Source organism: Melospiza georgiana, chromosome 4 (assembly GCF_028018845.1).
Source record: "Melospiza georgiana isolate bMelGeo1 chromosome 4, bMelGeo1.pri, whole genome shotgun sequence".
In the NCBI taxonomy this organism is placed as follows: Eukaryota; Metazoa; Chordata; class Aves; order Passeriformes; family Passerellidae; genus Melospiza; species Melospiza georgiana.
In genome coordinates this window covers 7,010,490-7,037,525 of record NC_080433.1, presented here as the reverse complement: position 1 = coordinate 7,037,525, position 27,036 = coordinate 7,010,490, and the positions used below count along the sequence as shown (strand labels likewise).

The 27,036-nt window shown below is 46.2% G+C and overlaps 1 protein-coding gene across 1 annotated transcript in view; it reads left to right on the top strand.

Moving 5' to 3' along the window:
* Positions 1–2,784: 2,784 nt before the first annotated feature.
* The window catches only part of CCDC3 (coiled-coil domain containing 3), a 36,550-nt gene continuing 12,298 nt past the window's right edge, over positions 2,785–27,036 (top strand). The window contains exons 1-2 of the mRNA XM_058022258.1: positions 2,785–3,200; positions 4,103–4,277. Of these exons, the coding sequence (XP_057878241.1) occupies positions 2,785–3,200; positions 4,103–4,277 (591 nt within the window). The remainder of the gene's footprint in view (positions 3,201–4,102; positions 4,278–27,036) is intronic.

The following is a 27,036-nucleotide window of genomic DNA, read 5'->3' as shown; positions in this document are numbered from 1 at the left end:
ATATTTTTATGTGTAGTTTGCACATCTTCTGTGTCTGCTCCAGGGTTATGGCTAAGACCCCCTTCAGCTCATTCAGCTCTAAAATCAACTCCATGGATGCCTGCTGTATCCTCAAAATGCTGACACGACCACTCTGCAGAATGACAGAGAAATTCCACAGAGCATGAATTATTTGTGTCCACACTCTGGTAATCAGCACCAAACAGCAATTTGGAGAGCATCAGCCAGCACCAGAGTATGCCAGCAACTGCAGTTGTGTTTTCTGAGCTGGCTCACTGATTCCAGCACCCCTGATCAAATATAAGCACTTTAGGCTATTAATAGCAGCATTAAGGAGAGACTTCCATGTTTTGCTTTCGAGCTGCCTGTCCTTTCTCACCCTGTCCTCCCTCCCAGCTAAATTATGTTATGTTTTGTGGTGGCTAAAGGAAATGTGAGGAACAGCAGAACAGATCACAGCTTAGATCAGCCATGTCCAAAGCAGTTTGAGGACAGATGACCATTATTTACTGCAGAGATGAAGGTTAAATATGAGGCTTTTTTACCCAGAATATATCAGTCTTGTATGCGTGCACAGAAGAAACAGCAACTGCATTTCACACAAGCTGAGAATTTGGTTCCCAGGACAAAACCAACCAATCTGGTGTTGCAAACATCTCTTCAGCTTGTTGGGGCTCGGCCTCCAGACAAGTGGCACTCAAGTAATAAAACACTATAAAGCAGCATGTTGCTGCCCACACTGAACACAAGATTTGTGTGAGTGAAGCTGCCAGGCTCTGACACCAGTCAAACCACTTGGAAAGACATGGACAGACATGGAGACACCACCCTGGATGGACTGAACGTCTCTCCCACCACCTGCAGCACTTCTCTCTTTATTCTTTGTCAGTATCTCAAGAAACCATTTCTCATAGAAACCTGAGATTCATATCAAAGCCTCCATTTACACCAGATTGCACAAAATGCCTCCAAAACTGCCTCAGCTTTATCTGAAGTCAACATCAGCCTCAATTCTTTGTTTTACTCTTTATTTTTTATTTATTTATCTAAAACCTACTGAAAGGGGCTCTGAAATCTACCACAGTTTTGTCCCTTCAGGTTCCAAAGAAAAAATCAGTTTTTCCTAATGGTTAACATCAAGAAATACTGAGCTGGTTGCTCTTTTGGGGTTTCTTGAAGGTACTTTCTTTTAAAAAAATGCAAAATTGTCTTTAAAACTTTTTTCCCTGAAAGTTGGAAGCAATTTGTTGATCTTCAAGAAACACGAGAAAAAATAGAAAACTCCTGTCATTCTGAAATTTTTTTTAGGGGAAAAAAATCAAAAGCTGTTTATCTTTTAGCAAGAACCAACTTTGCTGTTCATGCATAAAGCTATGGTGAAATATATTGTAGCATCTTGCCATCATGAAATATGAATACTACTTTGTTAAACTTTTCAGCACACAGATGAGACCGATGAAACTATTCCAGAGGAAGACTCTTGTCACTGAAACGATTTTTCTCACTGTCATGAAGTTGACTCAGCATTATTTAACTGATTTTGCACATTATTTTGAACCCCAGTCCTGCACAAGGACCCTCCTATACCAGGAGCAGCATGAACATGGAACAAAGAGGCACCTTCTGCTTCCAGGAGCTCCAAGTCCTTGCAGAGGACTGGAGAGGCAGATGGAGACAAATGGAGGGTGAGGTTAAAGGAACCAGCCAGGACATGCTGCCAGACTTGGAGTAACCTTTACAGCCAGGGAGAGATTTAGCTGTGACTGTGTCTCCATGATATTAATACAAAAAAAAAAAAAAAAAAAAAAAAAAAAAAAAAAAAAAAAAAAAACCAAAACTTCCAGAAGATTTTAAGTGTCCCATGCCCATTCCTGACTATTATTGCAAGTGAGATCAGATGTGGGAAAAGGAGAATACTGAAATAGAAAGAGGCTGTGAGTGAGTGGTGCAAGGTCCCCAGGGATCCTTGGGAGAAGCTCACAGCAGTTTGTATGTGGGGAGAGGGTCAGTCTTTGAGCTATCTGCCAAAAAGCTGCATCAGACTGCTCTAGGATGAAGCAGTGGGAAGTCAAAATACATTGAGACCTGGCTTTTTACTTTTACTTTGCTCACCAGATGTATTTTGGAAAATGATTGCAGGCTGCTCTCCTCCACTTGCAAGTTTTTCTCCAGCCTCATTTGAAGTGGGAGAAGTGGATGACTAGAGTTATAAGTTTCTACACAAACACATCTAAAGTTTCCCAGGATTTTCTTTCCTAGGGGAGCTGTGCACAGCCCCCTGCTCCACTGGGACCCTTGCACTTCCAAAACCCTACGAGGCACACCTTCACCTTCCAAAGCCCTGGGTGCCACCAAGTGCTCACCCCGGAGTGCGCCTGCCTTTCCCATCTCTGCTCTTCTACATCTCCCCTCTTTGCAGCCTCCGTCCTGTCCACCTCTTCCCTTCACATTCCTCCTCTTTGCAACTCTGCCTTCGCATCCCTCCCCTTTGCATCCCTCCCTTTTCACCTCCCCCTTTGCACCTCTCCCGCTTACAGCCTTCCCCTTTGCCTCTCTGCCCCCTTCGCATCTCTGCCTTTCCCCATCCCTCCCCTTCGCATCTCTGTGCCCGCACACCTCCTGCCCCGGCTCTCAGCCCTCCGTGCTCTGTCCCTGGCACCCTGCACCCCTCCTCACCCGCTGCTCGCCGCCTCCGTGCGCTCCTGCCCAGCCCCGGTGCCCGCAGCCTCCGGGCCGCCCGTGCCCCGCCGCAGCCCCGCGGAGCCCGGCCCGGAGCCGCCCGCGATGCCGCTGCCGCTGCCGGTGTCGCTGCCGGTGCCGGTGCTGGGGCTGGTGCTGGTGCTGGGGGCCCGGGCGGGTGCCGGGGGTGGCTGCCAGCTCCCGGCCGAGTGGCGGCCGCTCAGCGAGGGCTGCCGGGCCGAGCTGGCCGCGATCATCGTGTACGCGCGGGTGCTGGCGCTGCACCCCGACCCCTACGGCGCCTACAACTACCTGCCCTGGCAGAGGGGCCCCCCCGGCGGCGCCCAGCACGGAGCGGGGGATCTCTTCTACTCGGCCGAGATCGAGCTGCTGTGCGACCAGGCGTGGGGCAGCATGCTGGAGGTGCCCGCCGGCTCCCGCCTCAACCTCACCGGCCTCGGCTACTTCTCCTGCCACTCGCACACCGTCATGCAGGGCTACGCTTATTTCTTCTTCCTGCGGTGAGTGCGGGGCTGGGGGGGCCGGGCAGGGCTTGGGATGTCGCGTCCCGGCTGCGGGGGATGCGCGCCCGTCCCTGCCCGCAGGGTTCGCTCCGTCCCGCTCTCCGCGCACCGCCCGCTCCTTTGGGCAGTTCCACGGGGAAAGGAAAGCCCGGAGCACCAAACTCCCGTAGTATTCCAGTACATGCACAGGGAGCTGCTGTCGAGTAGCTCGTGGGTGCTGCTGCTTTTGTTTTTACGGCGGGACGGTCACGGAGCTGGAGAGAGGCCAGCGCGTTTGCCGAAGTTTGTCGTGGGAGTTTAAAACCCATCCCCAAATACTCACCCGATAGCTTTCCATCGAGTCCCAGCCGGAGCCTGAGTTTGGGCTCATCGAAAGAATAAGAAAATAAACCACAATGTGGGAACAGAGCCATCTCTGCGACCTTTCAATTTGAGAGCATTTGCGAAATACTACTCAGTGGCTTGTTTTGAAATACTTGGTATATTCTTAGGCTGGGTGCATGACAAAACTCATTTTGATGCTGTCTAGGGCTTAGTCTGCAGCAACATCTTTAAACACGTTTTATTGACACGAGTTATTTATTGACTGCTTGAAGGAGTACTTAAACTCTGGGCTCAAGTGATGCAAATTCAATAGAAACTGTGGCCCAAAATACAGATTTGCCTCCTTCATGGTGTCTGCAGGGTGGAAAGGGCAGTTTGGTCCTTACTGCTGCTGCCTGATGCAGTCCTTGTGGTGGGAATTGGCATTTTGGTGCCAGGAGAGCTGAGAGCTACTTGCAGGCTAAAAGTCTGTGTGACTTTTTGTCGAGCCAGGCTGAGGTATGACAGGTGACTCCTGCGGGAGAGAGAATGCTGTTCATTCTCACAGCGGGCTGCCCCTGCAATCTGTGTTCCAGAATGGATGAGAACTACATCCTGCTGCCACACGGAGTCAACTTCCAGGAGGCGATTTTCCCCGACACCCAGGAGAACAGGAGAATGTTTGCCAGCCTTTTCCAGTTTTCCAACTGCTCGCAGGCACAGCACGCGCTGAGCTTCTCCAGTGACTGGGAGATTCAGGAGGACAACCGGGTAAGGGATTTGTTTGCTTTCCAGTGCTTTGTTTTCAAAGTGGGCACAGGCATTCCCATGTCCTTTGTGAACATGTGTACATGAATGCAGAGCAGCAGGTCCCTGATTTTCCTGTTCCTTGGGTATCACTAGCAAAGTAACACACTGGTGAGGAAATATTAAACTGTTTTCAAAGCTGACCTCTGTGCTAACCTCTTCAGCTTCCCATGGACCTGAGCAAAGTTTGGTATCAACTTGTTCATGAGCAATAGGTTAAAAATAGTATTACTTGTGATCTTGTCTTCCCCCACCCAGATAATTTCTGGGTTTGCTATCTCTAGACCTCTTTTTTAAAATTCAGCTGAAATGCTCAGGAGCAGATCTTTGCTTTTGAACTTCTGTGTTCATCTCATGTAGTGAGAGCAGTGCCTGGACCATGACAGACTGTAAGGGATTATTCTTGCCTGACTCCACAGAACAGCATAAACATCTACTGAACTAATTACCCTGAGCTGCCTTTGCAGCAGCTGGGGAAAAAATTCTCTTAAGGGCACATTTCAAGTGAGTGATGAGGGCAGGGTTCCTCCGAGGGATGCCAGCACTTACTTCTGAACAAGACAGATGAAATGTCTCTTTCTCCTTTCAAGGAAGGCCACAGAAAGCAGTTCACCCTCTAGGCAATCCTCCCTTAAGAACATCCAAAGATGCCCACTATTGGTGGCTCCTGAGCCCCTTTATGGGATTGTAGTGTGTGTAATAAATGCAGAATTTTAACAAATGCTTATTTGGCAGAGAGGAGCAACATGTTATCATCCAGAACATGTGTGCTAAACTTTGTTTTGTGAGGCTGGTGGCTTCCCCTGGTATCTGAGAACATTTTAAGCATCTTTCTGGGTCAGGATGGACAGGACAGGTGTCATTGCTTGTGTCTTCTGTGGATTTACCCAAGGCATGATGTTTATGTATGACAGCAGATGTGTGAGTGGCTTGCTTGGGAGATGGATGGAGGGAACTCAGTAGCTGGCTGAGCCTTTTCCTTCCACCACCTGGCCAAATGCCAGCATACAAAGTTTGAGCTGCTGTGTGGCCATCTGGCCAGTGACACAGCTCTTCTCCTTGGGATGCCCCATGAGCAAGTGTTTTCTTGCTGCTGATATTTTTGAGGGGAGACTATGAAATGGTGCTGTTCAAATATATGGGACAGCAGCAGAGACTGATATTTAAGAGGAAATTAGTTATCCTACAATTAAATTGCAGAGGTGTAACCCTGTCTGGGCAAGAAGGGGGAGGTGGAGAGCCCTGGTCCCAACCCTGCCTCCTCCCTCCCAACCAAACCCTGCTCCCCAGTGCCACAAGCAACATGCTTGGCAAGTAAAGTGCTGCTGCTGCCAAATCCACAGATTTTTGTCCAGGGGAGCAAAGTGGCATGGGGAGGCCACCAGATCCAACTGCCAGTGTCTGCTGGTGATGCCTCTGCACTGTTTATTTCGTCATGCTGAGCTAAATGTGGGGGATCCTGATGGGCTGGTGCTCGTCTATGCCAGCAGTGAATCTCACCAGTCAGCCTTAATGGAAATGACCAGGCAGAAACCCCCAGGGTAAGCTGGGGCAGCCCTCAGGATATGTATCAGAAGTGCATTTCAGCTGTTGCACTCTTTGACCCGTGCAGCTGTGAGCAGGCTGGGGGGGATTAGAGCTGCTGCTCCCACTGCTGGGGCCGGGGGCTTCAACCCCCACCCATCCAGGGAGCACATTCAGCACAACTGATGGACACTTTGTCCAGCCCTCATAATGGAAAGTAGAAGCTTCCTCTGCACCAGTTAAAAATAGCTGGGGCTGACTGTGCTCCCATTCAGCTCCTGCATCTGTGTTTGCCCAGCCGAGCGCCGGCTCCCGGCGCCTGCGTGCCCCAGCCTGGGAAAGGGGGGACATTTCTGGCTGCTGCAGTATCAGGAATTTGTTCCTCAGCTCTTCCAGGTACAGGTCTCTTTACATCTCCCTCCTCTCTCTGCCTTTTTACCTGTAGTGGTGGCTTTCCCAGTTGTCACTGTCTGCTCACATCCTGTCACAGTGTGAACAATTTCTGTTTCCAAACGTGCTCGGCTGAGCTGCCCCATGCTGGCTCCTAAGCTGAAATCTGTGCTGTGTGCCAGCTTCAGGCACAGACAGTGAACAGAACTCAGAGCATTACTCCTGGAGTTTTGGAAAAGAACCTGTTTGGGAGCCTGGCTACATCCTAAGTGGGGTTCTATGATGGTGTCAGGTTGGGAAGGGCTTGGACAGAGAGGGAAGGGTTGTCTCATACTGTAGTGAGGAGTCAGGGGTCTCACTAGCTGCAGTGTACTCACATAAATTGTTGCTTAAAATACATCATGGATGTTTTGTGCAGTCAGAGAGGAGAGGTGGAAATGTTGAGACATTCCAAGCAGAAGGCAGCTGGGATGACAGTCCCATCCCAGGAGTTCATAGGTAAGGTCCTGCCTCCAGGTGTTGGAACAGCTGCATGCAGGGACAACTTACAAAGCAGCAGGCCAGAGGAGGTTTGGAACAAAGGAATGATGAAATTTTCTGTTTACAGACAAATCCCACAGTCTGAAAGTCTTTTGGAGTCCAGCTCTTGATATATTTTTGGGGTGAACACTTTAAGAGAGACTTTGGTGCTAGAAGCACGTGCAGATGCAATGGATAATTTGTGTTTGCAGCTCTGGGATGCTCAGCCAGAATGTGAGAAAATCCCATGATGGATGAGTGTCTTTGCCTCATGTAATCCTGCTCCAAGCAAGGGGTCCCTTCTGCAGGGTGTGCTTGAGCTGGCCATGCAGCAGGTGACCCCAAAGTGACCACTGACATGTTGTCCTCCTGCTTGGCCTCTTCTGTCTGCAGTGCTCCTTGCATGCAAGCACCCAAGGGGTGAAATGAGGAAAACACTGACAGCTCCTTCTCCTCCTTCCAGCAAATGTGTCTGATGATGCAAAAGAGAGCAAAGAGATGTGCAGGAACTTTTTTATGCAGTGGGATGTGCCACCTGCCTTTCCCATCATGGTAAAATGCTTTTAGTTTTCGGAAAGGCCCGTGGCGTGTGATGAAAAGAGGTCAGACCCAAGGCACATCTCACTGAGAGTAATACTTTCCTCATCCTGGGCCTGCTGCTTTTGCTGTAAGCTAATTCCAGCTGCATTTTTAAGCCCCTTGCAGTCTGGGCTTAGAGCCAAATACTGCTTTCCATAGTTTTCCAATAACCCTACAATCTCATAAATTCACTCAGGCTCTTGTTCTGGCCATTTCAGAGTGCAGTGATTGCTCCTGCTGTTGTTTCTTTAGGCACTTGCATTTTGGCCTCCACATTTGCAGAGGCAAGTACTAATGTGGCTTCATCTTGACTTTTTGTCTCAGCCCCTTGGTGATGTTTGCAGATCTCTTGCTTTACTCCAGCTTGTTGTTGCAGTGGTTTCCACAAGATTGTTTCTAAAGCCAAGGGATGATGCATTACATTGAAATCTAACCCCCCCTGCAGAGTTTCACCATTTTGGTGCAAATCTTGGAGCTGTAATTTCTCCTTCTGGCCTTCTGCAGGGTTGTGTGACCTCACAAAGAGGACATTGTTGCTCTGTCTGCACACGAGGGATTACAGGAGAAGTGACTTGAGGTCTGGTGTCCACAAGGACAGTAGAAATCTCTAGCAGCACTTGTAGTTATCATTCAGAGAGTCTTGAAGGGGTTTTGTCAGCAGGTTGGTAAGGAAATGTGTTCTTTTGTCATCCCCCTTTATGTGTGCAGGAGAGCTGCAAAATGACCCCACAACAAGGGGCTGATGTCAAGGTGTCAGCCCAATTGTGAGCAACAGTGACAGCCCTGAGATAAAGCCCATGAAATTAAGGAGTCCAATAACTTCAATTAAGATCAGAGATTGCAGGGGGAGACCATACCTTTTATTAAACACCTCCCCCTGCATTGACTCAAGCAGCAGAGCAGCCACAACCACACAGTTATCTCAATTGATTTAGATGAATGGACTTGCCTTCTGAGAGACCTCCAGAGCTTTATCTGGAGGTATTATCTCCAATAATAAAGCTTTTGTGGGAGTAGCCAGTGTCCCAAATAAAAAGCAAGGTAATTAGTGAGTTAGCCTGGCAGTCTACAAAGATCTGTTTAGCATCTTTGGGTTTGGATCTTCTTCTCTGGTGGCACCATGGCTGCTGTAGCAGGCTAATGACCTGACTGGGACACCTGGAAGACTTTGGAGCAGCTGAAAAGGGAACTAGATAAAAAAAGCAATGTAACTGCATAAATGGCCTTGCCATTACTGTGCAAATCAAAAATTGAATTAAATTACAATCTCCCTCTGTGGAAGTAGAGGAAATAGTTTCAGAATTATTTGTATTTTAGCAACTGCTGTGTGCATGGACTGGGAGCCACTGGTTTGGGTGAATCCCTGAGCCCATCCTGGTCCAGCCTGTCTCTTCCCTGATGCTTTCAACCAGGTGAATGGCAGAGGGTCTCAGTCAGTGACACTTCACAGCACTACAAGGACACAAGCCACAGAGCAATAGCCACCTGTTCTAGAGCTCCTTGCCTACCAGAGAAGGGCTTGTTCATGTGATGTTTGCTACAGGGACTTGTTTTGATCCATCTCCCAGGCAACATGCGCCCAGAGAGGGGGAAGAAAGAAGGAATGTTGGGGAAATCCCTGTAATTTTTCAGACCACCCTGATTTTGGAAGTGCATAAATAGTGTCATGTCCAGAGAGAGCCTGGCTGCCTTGGATCCATGGGCCAGAGCTCTTCCTGTGGTGGCTGAGGTGGACATTGCTGGTGCCAGAAGTGACTCTGCCCTGTGAGCCTTGCAAATCCTGGCCACTAGGAAAAATGAGCTGATAACTGTGTTGCCCGTGTTATTCACCAAATTAAAATGAAAAAGTATTATTTTTTTCTCTTATTAAAGTTAAGAGCTTCTGCTCTTGCAGAGTTCCCTCTCTGCTCTGAGTGCTAGGAGATGAGTTTCAAAACTGGAAAATGCTGTTCATGGAGTCCAGAGCCAGCAGTTTTAGGAGAAGAAGCAGTCTGAAAAAGAGCAGGTAGCATCCAGGCTTGATGGAGACAATTCTCTTTAATTCCCACGTACTGAAAAACATGTGTTTGCTTGTGGCATGAGCTGCATTAGACATTCTCCTTTCTCTGGTCTTAAGGCACTAGGGAAACACAAAATAACCTCAGTTAAAAACAGTGCTACGTGGCAAGGCCAGTACAAAAAGACCTCAAAATAGAATTGAAGTGAGGTCCAATATCTAGAGGTTTGAAAATCTTCTTTTACATGTGGTTTTTTGCCCTGCCATTGGTTAGAGGAACTGTTTCTCCATGAGCCTAATAGCATGATAGAAAGTGCCATCACTTCTGGGTTGTTTTCATAGTGATTTACAGAGCTTTTGTTTTCCTCCCAGAAACCCACCCAGGGTGAGCCCCCTCCCTGTGATCTGTCTTTAATTTGAGTACATGTAAGCAATATCAGATGAAATGGAGAACTGCTGACAAGTGTCTGGGGCAAGGGAAGACCACGAGACAATTGATACATTTGGGTAACATCCCCAGGAGTCTTTTGGCACAGAAATGGAATTGATTCTTTCCCAAATCTTCACACCCAGGCTGTGGTAGGGGACTCTTAGGGCTCTGGCTGGCATATCCCTATCAGTTTTCTATCTTTCCACATGCACACAAGCTGATAAAATACAGAGTAAAAGATCACAAAGCAATACACAATAGCCTTATCCACAGGATGTTTCAATTGCACATGGTCTTTATTGTAATTATTACACCTAGAAGGGGTTCTGAGCAGTGCTTCTCAAGGGAAAAATGGGCAATATCTCTGCTTTTCAGTTGTTTCTTAGAGGCACATTATTTCTGCTGGGATAGATTGGCTGGTTTTCATACACAATGCAGGAGGGATGACCTGATGTAACGTGGGAGCCTTGGATTTGGTATTATTAGTGAACAGTCAGAATTTGGGATTGAAAATGGAGCTTCTCCCCACCCATCTGAGCTCTTGTCCCCCATGGCAGCCATGGGGGGATGGGTGCTGAGGTGAGACCCCTCCTGGTACCAACAGGGGAGCCCCAAAGAGTCCCACAGCTCCTGGTGAACGTGTCTGGGCCATTGCTGCCTATCAGGCATTGCAGATTGCTCCAGAGCACAGCTCTCTCTTGCTGTGTCTCAGGCACATCCAAGTACACAATATCCTTAAAAATATCCAGTTTCCAGCTCACCAAGCAAGGAAATACCAAGACAACCAGGGCTATGTGTGTATGTGTGTATGCTGCTGCCTCCTCAAAGGGTGAAGCAGCAATCCTTCCAGGAACTGGCAGGGAAGGGAGACCCACATGGCTCCAGGCCTCTTTTAATTATCCAGAGTCACACTTTAATGAAGTTCTGCCAAATGCTCTAATTCATTCCATATTTTGTGGCACTATCTGCTGCTGTACTTGAGCATGGTGGTGAGCAGGCATCTGGCCCCAGCCCCAGGACACCTTTGGGGTTCTCTGCCTGGCTGGTGGCCACAGAGGCAGTTGATATTTGTAGGCTGAGCTCTGCATGTTGAGAGACACAAAGGTGGGGCTGAAGGGACCCTGTTGTCCCTCCTCAGTTTCAGATCCAAGGCTGTCTGCAGGGATGCCATAGCCTTGGGCTTTCCAGCCCAGACATGGTTTTCAAGCCCAGCAGTGCTTTCTTAGCTGGATGAAGAGTTTTTTGGGAGGTCTTGACCTTAGGAAACCTCTTAGACCAGGGCCAAGGCACTGTGTAGGTAGGAGACGTGGGATTTTGATGGAGCTGCTCATGTTCCCTCTGTGCTAACACAGAAGTGGCTGAGGGGGGTGACACCTCCCTCAGAGGGGGCAGTGGGAAGGTTGAATCCCACCTGAGCATCCACATGTGAAGATGGGCTGGGAATTGCAGCATTGTAGTGAGCAGTGGATTGTATTGAGCAGTGAACCTCTCATCCACCCCCTCTGGAGATGACACTGTCCTGGGAAAAGTGGCAGCCAGAACACATGAGGAGGCTGACTTAGTGCACTGTCTCCTTCCCTGGGTGTGAGTGATACCTCTGCTTCCCTGCCCTCCTGCTCACAGCCTCCCCAGGGTGGGAAAGTGAGAAGGGACATCCCACCACTGTGAAAGATGAAGGGAGAGGTGCAGGGAAAGGGTTGGTGCTGATCTGGGCTGGGAAATTGAGTAGTGCAGGATGCTTGAAAGAGTTTGTGTCCACAGCCAAATCCCCTTCTTTAACAGAGGTGCTTCCTCCACTCAAGGTGCCCCCCAGACACCTGGGACATGTTCTCCAGGGAGAAGAGCTGAGGCTGGTGTTCCTAAGGTGGATGTATCATCTTACTAACCCAAGGCAAAACAGAATGTGCAGTCCAAAGAAGCAGATTGTGGGGGTTTTTTGGATCCAGTCATGCTTACAGGTCATACTTGTCCCATGACATTTCAGTCTCAGAGGGTGGAGGTGCTGACTTTGCCTGGGAGCCACTGCAAGGTGCTCAGATGAATCCTGGATCCTGCTCCCAGTCACACACTGGGGCTGTTCCAGTGCTTTGGCTGGGCTGGGAGCAGCAGGGGAAGCAAACATCAGAGCAAACATCACATGGCTCTTCACCTGCTTGGATTTTCCTAGAGCTTCTTTTGAGCCAGCTCTTGGGGAATACATTCAGAATGAGTCTCAGGCGAGTTTTCTGGAACAAGATCTGCCAAAATTAATGAGGGAAGTACCCATAATTTGTGTTGCTCAATCCAGTTATGGGAGCCAACAAGCCCTTCTGTAAATCTGTGAGTCTGTAGATGAGTTGGGTGGTTTTTGTGTGCAAATTGATGCTTTGTGTTGGTCAGCAGGTGGAAAGGATGATTCATGCAGATCAGCACTCCTGGACCAGGATCTCTCCTTGATGAACATGATGCTCCTAAAGGCATTGTGGGCAGACCTTGATTTAGTTGCTGTTTATCTTGAACCCAGGGAGAGTATTTTCTTTGAATTTTTCTCTCTCTCCACCTGACCCACCTACAGAAAAAGATGGAGCAAAACATTTATTAAAATCAACGGCCACCAAAATCCAGCTGGCAGCTGGCAGACAGGACACCTGTGATGCTGCCTGTAACCAGATCAGCCACTGTGGCTTGAAGGGAGATGAGATCTTTTAATCTGGGACATATTTTCTCCCAGCCCATGCATTTTGATGTTTATTTTCACAACTGACAAGTCAAGCTGGCTCTGAGGCAGCAGGAGTTCGAGTCCCTAATGGAAGCTGCAGACAGAGCCTTTTAAATCCTGCCTCCACCAGCCAAGAACCTTTCCAAATTCCCCTGGAGAAGTGTCCTTGCCCTGTTGTGCTCAGCCAGGAGCAGCCATGTGGTGCCAGGCTTGGCTTGGCTGCTGGCCCTGGCAGTGCTCAGCCCCTTGCAGCAGCTAATGTGAAGTGACAAACCAAAGTGCCTGGTTTAGGGGGACTGGGAACAGATGGTTTTGGTGGACCAACTGCAGCTGGTTACTGTGCAAATCATTGCAGGTGCCTCCAGCAGCTGATGCTGTGACTCCCTCCTCTTGCTGCCCCAGTCTGTCAACTTTTTTTGGAGCAAGGCTGCTGCAACTGTTAGTCGAGTCATCAGTAAAAGGAATGACAGCAGGGAAAAATGCACTGAGGGAGAGGCAAGTTTCCATGACACTGTAAAATACAAAAGGAAAATAATATGACTAAAAAGCCAGGTCTGAATTGCTGCCCAAAAAACTTAAGAGCAGGCAAGGAAACAAATATTTCCTGAGATCTGAAAGCGCTTAACGGACTTGTCCTGCAGTATTTTTGCATTTCCTAGATCAGTAAGGAACCAGTAGCAACTGCAAGGGGGAAATTGGTGCAGTGTTTTATAATGAGACAAGATGTGGGACTAAAATGCAAGCTGGTATTTACACACTGTTATCCTCAAACTGACCCATCTCCTTCACTCTGCAGGGGCAGCAGGAGAGCTATTTCCATTCTGCAGAGGTAAAAGCAAGGCAGGTGTGTTGGGCTCTGTATCCCAGTCCAGTGGAGACAATTCTTTTTGCTCCCAGATCCATGACCTCTGGGATTAGAAACAACTCTCTGAATTATTTTTTTACCTGTAAACTTATTTGTCAAAATCCTTATTTGTCAAAATCCAGCCCTTTATTTAGCTGTTTATTCAAACAGAGCATGTTGGTGCTATGAGGTCTGGCTTCCTTCTTCAGGTGGATGGTGTCTTGTATCCTCTTCATTTCCTCAAAATGCAGTGAGTTTATTGCCTTCATTTGTCTTTGCTGTACACTCATTTCAGAGCACAGTTGTTTGTTTGGCTGTCTTTTTGTATTTCCAGAGCCTTTAAACAGGGTACAAACACAAATATGTTCTTCTGGATGTTGTTTGTTAGATTTTTTTATTGTGGAAAATTATTTAAACGCTTAACTGGGTGGTGGCTGGGGAGAGAAAGGAGGGAAAGTCAAAGTGGAGGAACAGCTTGTACTGATAATGGCTCAGGGATAGGAATAGAAATTCAGATGCTTTAAGTCCTAATTTCCCTTACATGGGGAAAGATAGAAATCCCATTTCAGAGCCTTTGAAGCAAAAACACAGCAGCCACATCCACTCAAAATTCTCCATTTGGTTGCAGAGTGAGGAAGCTGTTTTCTACCTTTAAAGCAACATCCTTTGGTGTGGGAGATAAGCAATAATGAGGAGGGGGCTTGGTCACAGTAACCATAGGGCACCTCTGCCACACGCCTGCTCATACTTTAACAGAATTCTGAGGTGTGGGTTGGCTGGAAGAGAGTTTATTCATGGTCTATAAAAGTTGTCTTAAGTGAGGCTCTGTGTGTACATGGCTTATCTGTGGGGAAGAACATTACTTGGTCTGTAAGTACATCTGCTGGAGATTTTTCTGTGAGTAGAGACAAAGAAAAAATAACATTGGAAATGAGAGAAAATTAAAATAACTCATGGGGATAGGAAATGAAGAAATAACGCACCGAAATGTGTGGCCCACTAATGTGGTAAAATCTCCATTATTTACAAAGTTTCTAAAGTGGGTCAGAAGAAGACATTCCCTGGCTGCCTGCCTCTGGAGGAAGAGCCCCTGCACAGCTCATGGCATGGCTTTGGGAGGGGCTGTGCAGGCTTTCAGAGCCCCCCGTCCTGTCCTGTTCCTCTTCAAGCTGGGTGTTGGTGCTGCTCTCTCTGGAGAGGGTTTATGTCCCTCACTCTGTCCAGGAGGTACCAGGCAGCATCCAAAGCCCACCTCCATCAGCCAGATTCAAAAAGATAACCTGGAGGTGAATTTTCCTAAAAATCACTCCAAGTTCTCTGTGCCATGCTGGACATGAGTCCTGGTGTTGTGAAAAGCCTCTGAGGATTGGAAACAAACACTTTTAAGAAGGCTCTACTGAAGCGTTGTTACCATCAATGATTTGGGGTTTGTCCTTTTACACATTTCAGGCTCAGGCACGTTCTGTTTGAGTTGAGTGAGCACTTCACTATCTGTCCCTTGAAATCCTAATTGAGCCTGTGTTTTCTTAAGTCTTGGTTTCAAAGGGCAGAGGAACAAATGTGATTCTTGATTCTTTTCCCAAAGGTGTAGAATCATCAATTAAATGTGTCCTGGAAATAATAGTTTGTGCTCAAATCTTGCCTGCCATACAAAAAATGGCTTGAAACCACATCCAGTGACAAAACCCTCCTATATTGAACTGAAATATAAGGTCTGAAAGCAGCTGAACCACTGATGGAAAATGTTGTGGTGCTTCCAAATCAGTGGCACTCTGGAGTTGCTGGAGCACATCCTGTCCTCACAGACAGTCACTGCTCAAGAAACACATCACAGATGTTGGGGATATGAAGGAGCAGAGCCCTTCCATCAAAGCATCAGGCCAGAGAAGGGCTAAAAACAAAATCCCAGACTGGAGGCATCCCTGAGGCATTTGCCTGCCTGTTCTGTGTCTGGAATTCAGGATCAGCCTCGGGTCCTGCTCATTGTCAGAAACTCTGAAACAGGAGAAGCCTCCTGTGGTCTCTGCTAACGAAGTGGTGTTTATCACACTCTGTAATTGCATTTGCCATGGTATTTACAGCATTTCCTATGTTGTGAAATGGAGAAATCTCAGGCTTGCCCAGGGCTCATTGTGTACTTTAATGTGCTCCTAAGCCCACATGTATCTTTAAATATTAACTTACACATTGGCAGTGTCCTGGGGCGGCCTCAACCCCACAGCTATGAGCTGCGAACGTGGCTCTTAAAGTGTTCATGTTTGCTCTCAGTATTTATCAGGTGCAGTATCCTTTTTTCCAGGTCCTAGAAAATATTTTTTCTTCTTCTTCTTCTTTTTCTTTTTCTTTTTCTTTTTCTTTTTCTTTTTCTTTTTCTTTTTCTTTTTCTTTTTCTTTTTCTTTTTCTTTTTCTTTTTCTTTTTCTTTTTCTTTTTCTTTTTTCCCCTTTTCCTTTTTCTCATTTTCCTTTGTTTCCTTTTCCTTTGCTTCCTTTTCCTTTTCCTTTTCCTTTTCCTTTTCCTTTTCCTTTTCCTTTTCCTTTTCCTTTTCCTTTTCCTTTTCCTTTTCCTTTTCCTTTTCCTTTTCCTTTTCCTTTTCCTTTTCCTGTTTCTTCCCTGCATTTTCCTCTGCAGTCAGTATTCCTGACTTCTCTAGAGCAGCACAGGGATTTGGAAATCCTTGCTCAGCACAACATGGAAGTGGAAAGATCTCCTAATGGTGCACCCACTGCAACATTAGCCCTACAAATACCTGTTTTCAGATTCTGCTGGTCTTTGGGGCAAAGACAATATATTAATTGCAAGAACAGGGGATATTTGAGCTCACTCTGTGGTCTGGCCTTGGCCTCATATGAACTTATTTGTGTCTAAAAGGGACTGATGTGGTCCTGAGCCATTTATGCCACAACACCTTCACCATGACCATGGCTCTGTCTCACTGGCTTCTTTTTCTGGGTACAGCAGTTCCAACTTGGATTCAGTGGATGAGGAAAAGTCCAGAGCAGCATGCCCAGAGTCCTCCTTCTGTGCCTGTGTCTGTTGCTGTGTGGAGCAGGTGGCTTGAATTTGGCTGGAACTTATGGTGCATTTTGGAGTCTTTATCTTCTAGCTCATAAAGCCTTTTGGATAAAATTTGTTGAGAGCATGAGGGATGTAGAGTTTTGTTTTGTGGATTTAAATCCAATCTTCTAAATTGCTTTAAAGCAATTCCTTGTGTTTTGAAATTCTGAAATCTCTGTCTCTTTTTTTTTTTTTTAAGGCCTGTGGTCAGTCATGAACTGATTTAGAAAATGGTGCAAAGAAATTTAAAACTTTTTTTTTTCTTTTTTTAGGAAAAGAAATAAAAAGTGAGGGCACATGTGTTATCAATACTCTACCAAAAGGAAACATTGTCTCTGACACAGAAAGCCTTTAAAGCTTGTAGAACAACTGGAATAATCTTTCTAATGCAGTCACCATTATTGGAGGTGTCATGGGGCTGTTTGAATTACTTCAACATTGATTTTTGGGCCTTTTCTCTTTGAACTTCAAGTATACACTGTAGATGTGACTCTGAACATGTTTTTCTATGCATTTTATGATAAATATTCTGGCTTTGGATTGGCTTCTTGGTTGGATGTATTTAACTATTAGTTGAATTGAGTTAAGGAGCTTGTCTACTTTTATTGATCTTAGAATCTGAGCAGAGACTGATACAACATTCTGAAGGGCTTTGGCCAACAGCAGAGTGGAGTACAGGAGTCCTTTTGTTAGATGCTTTATTTTCAGAAGTTCTGAACTGGTGCAAAATGGCAGTTTTGCCAAAAGTTTTCTGAGGAAGTAAAGTAAAGTAAAAGACTGTCAGCATTCTTGCCTGTTCCCATACCAAGACCCACAGTATGCCAAGAGATAACTAATCAGGTATCCATGGAAGAGCACAGGAAGAGAATTCTAGCTGCTGCCCTTCCATTCTCCAGCGTTTTAAGCTGAAGAAATCTCTGTGGTGAAGCAACTTCCATATATTTATTTCTGTCTATATATTCAGTGACATCCAGTCAATTTATCTCCCATAAAGCTGTCCAGCCTTCTCTTGAGAATTTTATTGCCTTTTTGATTTGATTGCCAACTTTTTGATTGCTTTCAACCTGTTTCCTACTTTATTATGTGATGCTCCCAGTTCTACTTCTGGAGGATGTTGTCAGTCTCTATTTTCTCCCTTTATCCTCAACCCTCTCACAGGAGAGGAGACTCAAAATTACAGACCAAGCTTAATGTCTGAGCCTCAGAGAAGGTTGTTCCTCCCCTGTCCTGGACAGGAATCAGCTACTGCTAACACTGTGCAATGCAAGGAAAGAGAGAGTAAAGCCCCTTCCCTGGCTGTCTGGGACCTCCCACTGCTACTGCCACAGGGAAATTTCAGAGTTTTGCCTAGACTGTTGGAAGTGCCAACAGGGAAAGCAAATATTTGTGTGTAAGACTTAACCCCAAGAAGATTAAGTGCAGATGAACGTCAATAGTGCCAGCAACCTGTGAGAGAAAGCGAAAACCGAGAAGGATGTAAAAACAGAACATAATATGGGAAAAAAAAAGAATAAAAAGAAAGAATAAAATGCAAAACAGATTAGAAGCAAATCAGGGAGAAGGAAAATTTCAGTGGGGCTTATGGGGCTTTTTGCTTTCCCAAAAGGGGCAGCATGAAGACCAGTAAGAAAAGCATTGCAACAGGGGCTCATCAGTGTTGGCAGGTTGGGAGGTTCCAGGGGTGAGCATGAAGTAGGGAAGGGGTAGAAATGAGGGATGCAGCTTGATGGGATGCTGCATGGACAGTAGATGCTTTTGGGAATTGGGAAGGATCCTGGAGGCAATGAATATCTTGCAGAGTCTTTATTTCCTACCTCTTCAGTTCTGGAAGCCAATTGCTAGCTGGGGAAATGGTGATCCGTGGGAAGAGGTTTGGTTTTGTGAAGCTTGGCCCATGTTCTGTGGGAGGAGAGCTGTGCTGCTTGGAAAGCATCCATCTGAGCAAAATCATAAGTGGTAGGGCTGTCTAGACTAGTCAGGAAGGCGTGAACAAATAAGCAGAGTAAAATAGAAGAAGAGGAGAAAAAAGTGTGATTCCTCACCTAGAATGAAATTAAGATGTCAGGAAAAAACATGACTCAAGGCTTCAAAGGCTGCAAACAGAAGATGTTCTTAGCTGGCTTTACTCTGAGGTTAGCAAGGAGAGGAAATTAGACATGCTCATCTCTGGATTTACGTGTTGCTGCTGGAAGTGGGTGGGGAGATGCGGGATAGGAATGCTACAATTAATTATTATAAATCTCTTTGTAACAACTGTGTGGGCAGCGTGCAGGTGTGTGTGAGGACCTCGGCAGCCTGACAAAAATGTAATTATCGGTTCTGGAGGCAGCAGTGCTCAGTCCTTGGCACTTTGTCAATCAGCAGAGTGGTAATTAGCCATTGCCAGGGGCCACTGTGTTTCTCTGAAGAGGAAGGCAGAACCTCCTCAAACACCTGGATGTGGTCTGGGTGAGAGCACGGGGGAAGTGTGTCTTACCTGGCAGAGTGCAATTACAGCAAGGATTTCCTGACTCAGAAATCAAACCAGAACTATTCTGCCTTAAATATTTTTCTTTTTTGACCTACAGCTTGAAACTGGCAGCAATCTGCGTCCATATAACCCAACCTAAATACACTGGGTTTTTGAAGTGAAGTAGATCATTAATCTTTAGTTTGCCAGAGGTCATGATAGATTTTCTATCACTGAAAAAGAGGTTGGAACTCTTTTCTAGGAAAGATATGCACCTGCTTAAGTAATTTGGTGAGCAAAAGCAATGACTTCCAACAATTTTATAAAGGAAGTCTCATATAATCTGGTTTAAGGAGAACTGATTCTCGTTGCCCTCATTGCCTCATAGTGGACCGCATGTTATTTTCTAGTTTGGCTGACAGAAAATATGGGGTTTGGGACTATACTACATAAAACGTAGAATTCACTGTCCCTGTCCCAAAGCCCATTGTTAGGGATTTCCCTCCCTGTGGGTCATAGGAAATCATGTTTACAAAGAAATCTGAACCACAGGAGTGAATAAGAAGCAGCCTTGAGAGGAAGGTCAGAAGCTGTCTAAGGCACCATCTTTCCAATTTCTGGAATTGGAGCTGAGGAGTCAGGGTGAGAAAAAGCATTGCTCTGTGGAGCCTTTTACAGTTCCCCATCAAATGCAGTAAAACACACTATAGAGCAGCTTTAAAAACAAGGGGAAAACAAAGGCAAATATATCACTGACATAGAGTGGCAGCCAAGAAGAGCTTGTCAGGCCTGGGTTCCTTCAAGGATGTGCACTGAGCCCTTTCACACCCTTAGTGCTGTTTGCTGAAGCATTGAGGAAGTGGGAAGGCATCCAGAGAACTGATTCAACTCAGCTGACACGGTGGGGTTTGAAAAGGAGCAGGAAGGAGGTGGAGATCTGCAGCACTGCTGACCTGCCACAGCTGGGGACACGGTGATGCAAAACACTGCTCCTGCTGGTGCAGGCTGTGCTCAGGGGTGTCCAGCAGCTGTTGGAAGGGATGATGGAACAGCATCTTCTCACAGCTGCCACAGGGCTGGGTTTTTTTGGTCCTGATGGAACACAGAGACAGATTTTTGGGGTAGCCTTCAGGAAGCTCTTGACCCAGCTGGCTACAAGGAGTGAAAGTGTCCCACAGCTCTGTATTGCCCTGGAAGACATGGTCGATCTGTAACAGTGAATTGATTGTAATTTGTCAGAGCTGAGCAGAGCTGTGTCCTCTTCCTCTGAGCTTCTGCAAGCTTCACAGATGCTGTGTGAGAATTACTTGTGAGCTGCAGTGGTAAAACTCATAAGAGACACACAGGGTGAAGATTGAGGAGTGCTCATTTGTGGTTGCTGTGGATGTTCTTTGTCATGGCCATTACTGTAACTTTATTGTCATTTAACTACATTTTAAAAGTCCAGGCAACCCACAATTGTAACCACTGTGTCACCACCCAAGATTCAAAACTCAGCTCAGAATCAATGAGGTTATAACTGCATATAAACCCTTCCTGCAATTTAACACCAAGGGGAGTTGGCATGAGAAGACACCTATCTTGTCAGGTAATGCAGAATTTATTATAGCACTCCTCCCTTTTCCTCTTCCCTTTTATGTGGTTTTGCATAGCTCTCACAAACTGTGAGTTACACATAGAAAGCAAAGTAATAAATGAGTTTGAAATATGAAGCCACAGAATTTTTTGGATGAAAGCAGCTTTGTTAGTTTAGGGTATTGGTCTACTTTGAGAAGTGATAGAGGTGGAACATTGCTTGTGAGATCTTATTTCACATGAACTTTGGGGGCTGAGCCCAGTAATTGGATCAACCGATGTTTAAGTTGAATTATCCCTATAATTTGTACATATTTATATATTGTAACATATCAGTTCTAATTGACTGAAAAGTTTTTTGAATAATTAAGCTTTGAAATACCTGAGAATTATTCCCTCAGCAATCAAAGGATGAGATATGCATTTTCAGCAGTCTTCATTAAATTTAAGTATTTAAGTCACTAATGTAAAACATGAGTTTACACCTTCCCAGCAATGACACCACTGACTCCAAAAGGCACAACTAAGCTGTCAGGAGCTGTTGGACAGGTGGCAGCTTCTTTAGCTGCTACCACATTACTTTTGTTCTCCTTTCTGTTGCTGTATTCAAATTGCTGCCTGGCCATGTAAGCAAGACCTGGACTCAAAGCCTAGAGTCCATAGCAAAGCATCTTCTCTGGTGTGTCACTCTCCAGCCCCAAAACCAAAAGGTCAGCCACAGTTCTTGGCATTTTTTAGTGGATCTGAACATCTGTGGAACTCAGTCCAGCTCCAGCCTCAGAGTTGTTCTGGTTGTGTCTCAGGAACTCATTTCTGAACTGGAGTGTCTGAACAATTTTTACCTGGCTTTTTTAAGGCATGGACAGTGATTAGCAGAGCTGGGAGTCAATGTCCTTGTATCTACTGAATTCTTTTTGCTGCTAGACATCTGCCTTCCTTCCCATGTAGCTCTGAAACCAATATGCCTGTCTGTCTGTCTGTATTTCATGTGAGGTATTGTGGAGAGAGCTCATTACAGACAAGCTCAAGTGTAGCCAGCACTTAGCTGCAAGTGCAAACATATCATGAACGTCTGTGTTGCATTAGGATCTTTCCAGAAGACATTGAAACACAGCCAAGGTGGCTTCACAGGCTCAGTGTTCTCCCAGCACTTGCTGGTTCAACTGTTCTTAAAAAAATATGGAATTTGGGAGAGCATGGATGTCAGCACCAGTAAAGATTGGCAGAGCACCAAGTGGCAGGAAATAGGTGAGTTGATTTAGAGCTCTGTGCTTGAGCCTTCTAGAGGAACTTCATGGAGAGAAACTTAGTGAGCTGTGAGAGGAGGTGGCTCTGGGGAGCCACTGGCTGCCATTTCTGAGTTATAATTGGATTTCCCAATCCCAGAACTCCATCCATCCCCACCTCCTGTCCTCAGCTGAGCTGTGAGGGGCCTCCACCAGCCCAGTGGAACACCTTCAGAGCCTGGAGCTGGCCCATCAGGAAGGATGAGAGGCAAATGTGAAAGCAGTTGCATTGCAGGCTTTGCAATGGTTGTGAGGTCTCCTGTTTGAAGTTTCCCAAGCCATGGAGCTCAGACAAAGCACCTGAGGGAACAAGAGCTGTCTTACCTTGCCAGATGTGTCAAATCAGTGCAGTCTCCATCCTGAGAGGGAATGAGTCTGGTGAGTAGATGTGATTTTGCTTGACAGCTGTTGGTTCAGTTCACAGGTTTTGCTGCACAATGAGTGGATTCCTCCTGGAGGAAACACAGCCAGACTGCTGCAGATGCCTGGATGGTGTGCACAGCTCCTAATGGGAACATGAGGGATCCGCAGCTGGGCCTTCACACACCTCCTGAGCCCTCTCCCTGTCTGTTTGCTCACCCCAAACACATCTAGAGCTTCAGACTACAGACACATTCCTCTTGCTCCAATTGACTTGCTCATGTGGATGCAGCCAACAGCACAACCCTTTTTGGGGTGTCTCAGCTGAGACCTCGAGTTTTAGGCTCACAGGTCTCACTGTGGGTTTCTGGAACTTTCAGTTACTTGTTTCTTCTTCCTCTCTATTCTTTCCTTTAAGCCTGTCCACCTGACACTGCTCTGGGGACCTTACTGTTCAGACATGGGTCAGCCCATCAGGGTCTGGCATGGCAAATGTGGCAGAAGATGTGGAGAAGTACATCATCCATGTCTTAGTGAGGCCTTTCTGTGTCCTTTTGGAAGAAAACATGACTATCATACCTTCCAGCTGACCAGCACTGAACTGAGTAATCTCAGGAGATCAGGAGCATCTATACAGTAACACACCAAGGCATTTGCTCTTAAGTTTCCAAAAGCCCGATGTCTCAAGCAAAGCTCAGCTTTGTTTTGTCCACAGGCAAGTGCAGCCTCTGCTTCACTCTCAGTTTGCATCCAAAGCCTTAAAAAACCCCATGGGTTCATCAACATGTTCATAAGTTTTTAGCAAACTGGGATTCTGCTTTCTGACAGCTCTGTTTAGGCTGACATATGTTCCTGCCCTTTCCTTCTGTGCAGGAATGTGTCTCTTCATTTCCATGAAAACCTCCATGGTGAGGAGTTTCCTTTTATTCCTGCACATATCCTGAATTGCTTCATAAAAGTCACTGACGATGAGAGCTGGAATTATCTTCAGATTTTATAACTTGGCTAAAAAAGTCTGGCTGCAAGCTAAATCTTCACGCATAAATCTCAGCCAGGAAATAATTTAGTTTCTCTCTTTCCATCAAAACAGCAAACAACTCGGCCCACTCCCAAACAGTTGCAAAGTTCTCAATGGTAAAAGGGTATTTTAGGAAAGGATTAAATAAAGAAATGTTACTAAGTGGCAGAGTCTCTAGGGTGGGGAGAATGTGGAAGGAAAAACATTTGGAATGATGCAATTTATCAGGATTTTTTTTCTGTTTGTTTTTCTTCACTTGAAATGCCTCACAGATATCTGGAGGGAGCAGGATAAATCAGTTTGGTTGACTTTCAGTAACACTGACTGCCATGAGAAGTGTAGGTGCTGTATGCCAATACAGGAATGTACTTATTAACAGGATTAAATAGAGCAAGGCAGAACGGAGAGATCACCTGGATGGGGCTCAGATTAAACAAACTGGTCATCCAGTCCTATCAGCTGAGTTTGTGCTGCACTTTACATGTACTAACTCTAAACCACATCTGGCTGATGAAGGGAGGCCTCAAATATCTGCAGGAAAGGGTCTTTGCCATTCCCTCCAGAGGCTCAGTGCCGTGTTCTTGCTGTGCTCTTACAGATTAGCTCCCACTACCATTGATTTCTGACCTAGGTAATGAGTGAGAATAAAAGTTTTCTTCCATTCCTGTAAAATGTATTCTTCTGCTGGCTTTTCTGCTCATTTACTGACCCTTAGCTCCAGAATAATGAGAGGAATGACCATAACCATGTTGTTCCCTAACCATTCACACCCATTTTGTTGGTAAATGGTGCCTAAGGAATGGTTTGTTTTGTTTTCCATGGCCCAATAAAGGCAGTTGCTAGAAGTTGTCCTTTGATCATGCCTGAAACCTTGGTCTTGGACCATGGACTCTGCTAATGTATCTCAGCCATATCTGAGCCATGTTCACAGAGCCAGGATTTTCCCCTTCTTGGATAATGTGGACTTAAATGCCTTGATCAGGGACACAGAAATATACAATTTTTGTATTGCAAACTTGTATTGACTAAATCCCTCAGTATTGAAAGCTCAATCAATCACATGGTCCAGTGATGGGCAATTTGTCCAGGATCCCTACTGAACAATATGTTTGCAGATTGCAGGAGACAAAGCTGCAGTTATGGGCAATGCCTACCAGCACCTGAGGAAAAACATGGTTTGTGGGCTCATACTCTGAATTTGCACTGAGAAGAACAGTGGCCATTCTGCATGCAAGTGAAGTATCTGCCCACGAGTTCTGGCTCTGCTATTGCTCCTGTCCCATACACACCACTCAGGCTCTGAATAGAGACCTTTCTGGATTAGGCTATAATGACTCAGGGACTCTACAATCACAGCTGTTCTGCAATCCCCATTCTTGGAGACAAGGAATGGAAGCACAGGGAAGCTGTTTACTGGACCTGCTTGCCCCTAACTGGTTGTTGTCCTCACTGGAGTGGAGACCTCCAGTCCCATTCCTCTGACTAGGACAAGGATTTTATCTGCCCTCTCTGATGAGGTGTGAAGTGCACGTGTTGCTTAATGAGAACAAGCTGTTCAGATAACACAGCTCAGGATGACAGAGGTTTTGTTCTTCCAACATTATCATTGCCAAAAGACAGGGCAAGTGTCCTCATTATGGGACTAGACTGGAGCCCAGGTCCTGATTTCCTTGGAGTGGGTTTGCCATCTTTTTTTTTTTTTTTTTTTTTTTTTTTTTTTTTTTTTTTTTTTTTTTTTAATTCTTTGATGTCAGGCAATTTTTGTGGAGTTGTGTAGATGGTGACTGGTGTGGGTACTGTGTTACTGCAGAGGGGTGTGAGGCAATCCAGATCATCTGCTCCTCAAGGCTATCCATTCCCTGGCCCTTGCTATTGCTAAAGTGATGCAACACAAAGCTGGTGAAAGTACAGATAACTTTGTGTCAGAGAAATATGGGACAAGCATAACAAATTCCACAGAAGAATTTTGGACTGATAGAGAAAATTAATTTCATAATCATGTTTAAATCCCATGCATACACAAACAGTAACACAGACTTACGGGGGGGAGCATTTACTGCCTGTCCCTAAGTACTTGGCCAGGAACAATAGCAGATTTTGAGGGTAAAAACACATAACAGCAGGATATTATGAGATTTTTCAGACCTCAGTGCAGTTATTCACAAAAGAGCCAAACCCCAAGGTAGTCTGTGATTGAACTGTGGCTCTAAGGTATCACCATGTGCTCACTGTGCAGTGGTGTGGCACTTGCTGTGTAATTATCTCTCTCCAGCACAATTATTAACATAGGATTAAACAGCTGTGGGCCACCAGTGCAACATTAACCAGCACTGGGGTGTGTGCTCTATAATTTAGATGCTTGGAGGGAAGAGTTCACCACAGGGCATCCACCAGCCCTGTGAGCATTTTGTCCTTTGTAAGTGTGGCTGCAATCCTCCTCCTCCTGAAATCAGGCTGGAAAGAGTGCTCCAGGCTCGTGTGTATGGGGAGCCCTGACTCGTGCTGCCCTTATGACCTTATTTTCTGCTGGCATTGCAGCCAGCCCTGTGTGAAAAGCTTTCCCCTGTATAAGGTATTAAGTTGTGCAGCACATGGTGGGAGTTTCTGGTGCTTCTGTGTCTGTATGAAACTCAGCAAAGCAGCAGGGAGAGATTTTGGCCACTAAATATGACATTTGATTTAAAATATGATCCTGTATTTCCCTGACCCTGTATTTCTGTTGAGAATTGAAATACTGAAATACCTGTTAAACCATTTTCTCAAAACCCTCTAACTTTATGAATCCCAGCACAGGAACAGAACCTGATCTGAGGAATTGTACTAGAGTGAAAACAGCTTTTGTCTCCTATAGAAACAGTCATTAATGCCCCAAATGCTCAGGGCATCTGAGCACATGCAAGCAGGAGGGTGGTTCCCTAAATACCACATCTTTCCACATTGAAAACTGTTTGCCAAATCCTGCCATCTTCAGAGTAGCCTGTTGCCCATTTATCTCACCCAGGGTGGTCTGGGGCCCTTTCAGGATTTCCAGCCCATGCAGCAGCCGGGGCTGTGGACAGGCTGCTCTGGGCTGGTTGGTGGGACAGGGATATCTGTGAGCAGCAGTGAGCTCCCATCAGCCAGATGTTAGATGTGCTGGGAGCTTGTTGTTCAGAGCTGCTGATCGGTCTCTCAGGCATTTGGTCCCTTTCTCAGCACTGACAGATGCACAGCACTGCACATCACAGATGTTTGTTTTTCCTTCTCCCTTTCTCTTTGCTTCTTCAACCTCACCAAGGCTTTTCCACTTCATGCCGTGGCAGCTTGTGCTGGAATGAGGGCTGGACCTGGTGCTCAGCCCTGCTGGCATGGGGCACAGCAAACAGAGCTGTCCTCTTTGCCCTGGGCTTGCAGAGCAGCTCAGGAGCAGATGCAGATGCCTTTTGTCAAACCCTTGAGTTTCACCCAGCCTGACTTCAGGGCTGCTGCCGTCATTTCCATGCAGGATTCACAAATCCCTTCCTGCTGGCAGGGAAAGGCTTCATTAGAGCCTCTCGTCCTGCTCCTGCCATGGCAGGGGTGTCTCCATGAGTGCGTAAGCGCCGTGCTGGAGTTGTTTCCGCACCATTCAACTCAGTTTCAGTGCCTGATTCCCTGCTCTAAATTAGTTCCTCTGACTCATCCTCCAGAGGAATTCCTGTCCCTGTAAAGACTGTAGAAAAAGATCAGAAACCCAATGTTTCCTACCCACGATTAAGGTTACCTATTTTAGCAGGGTGATGCAAAGACCACCACAAGGGACCCACCAAACACAGATAAATACAAGCCTGAGTGTGGTCCCTGTGCTCTCCTGGACCCAAACAGACTTGGGAAATAAAGAGAAATGTCTCTAGAAAGTTCGTATGGATGCTCAGGAGAGATGTGAGCATTCCCCCTCCCCAGTGGCACCATAGGGCAGCAGGTTGCCCTGCAGTTCCTCTTTGAAATCCCAAAGCCATGCACAGCAGCAGGGCATGCTCA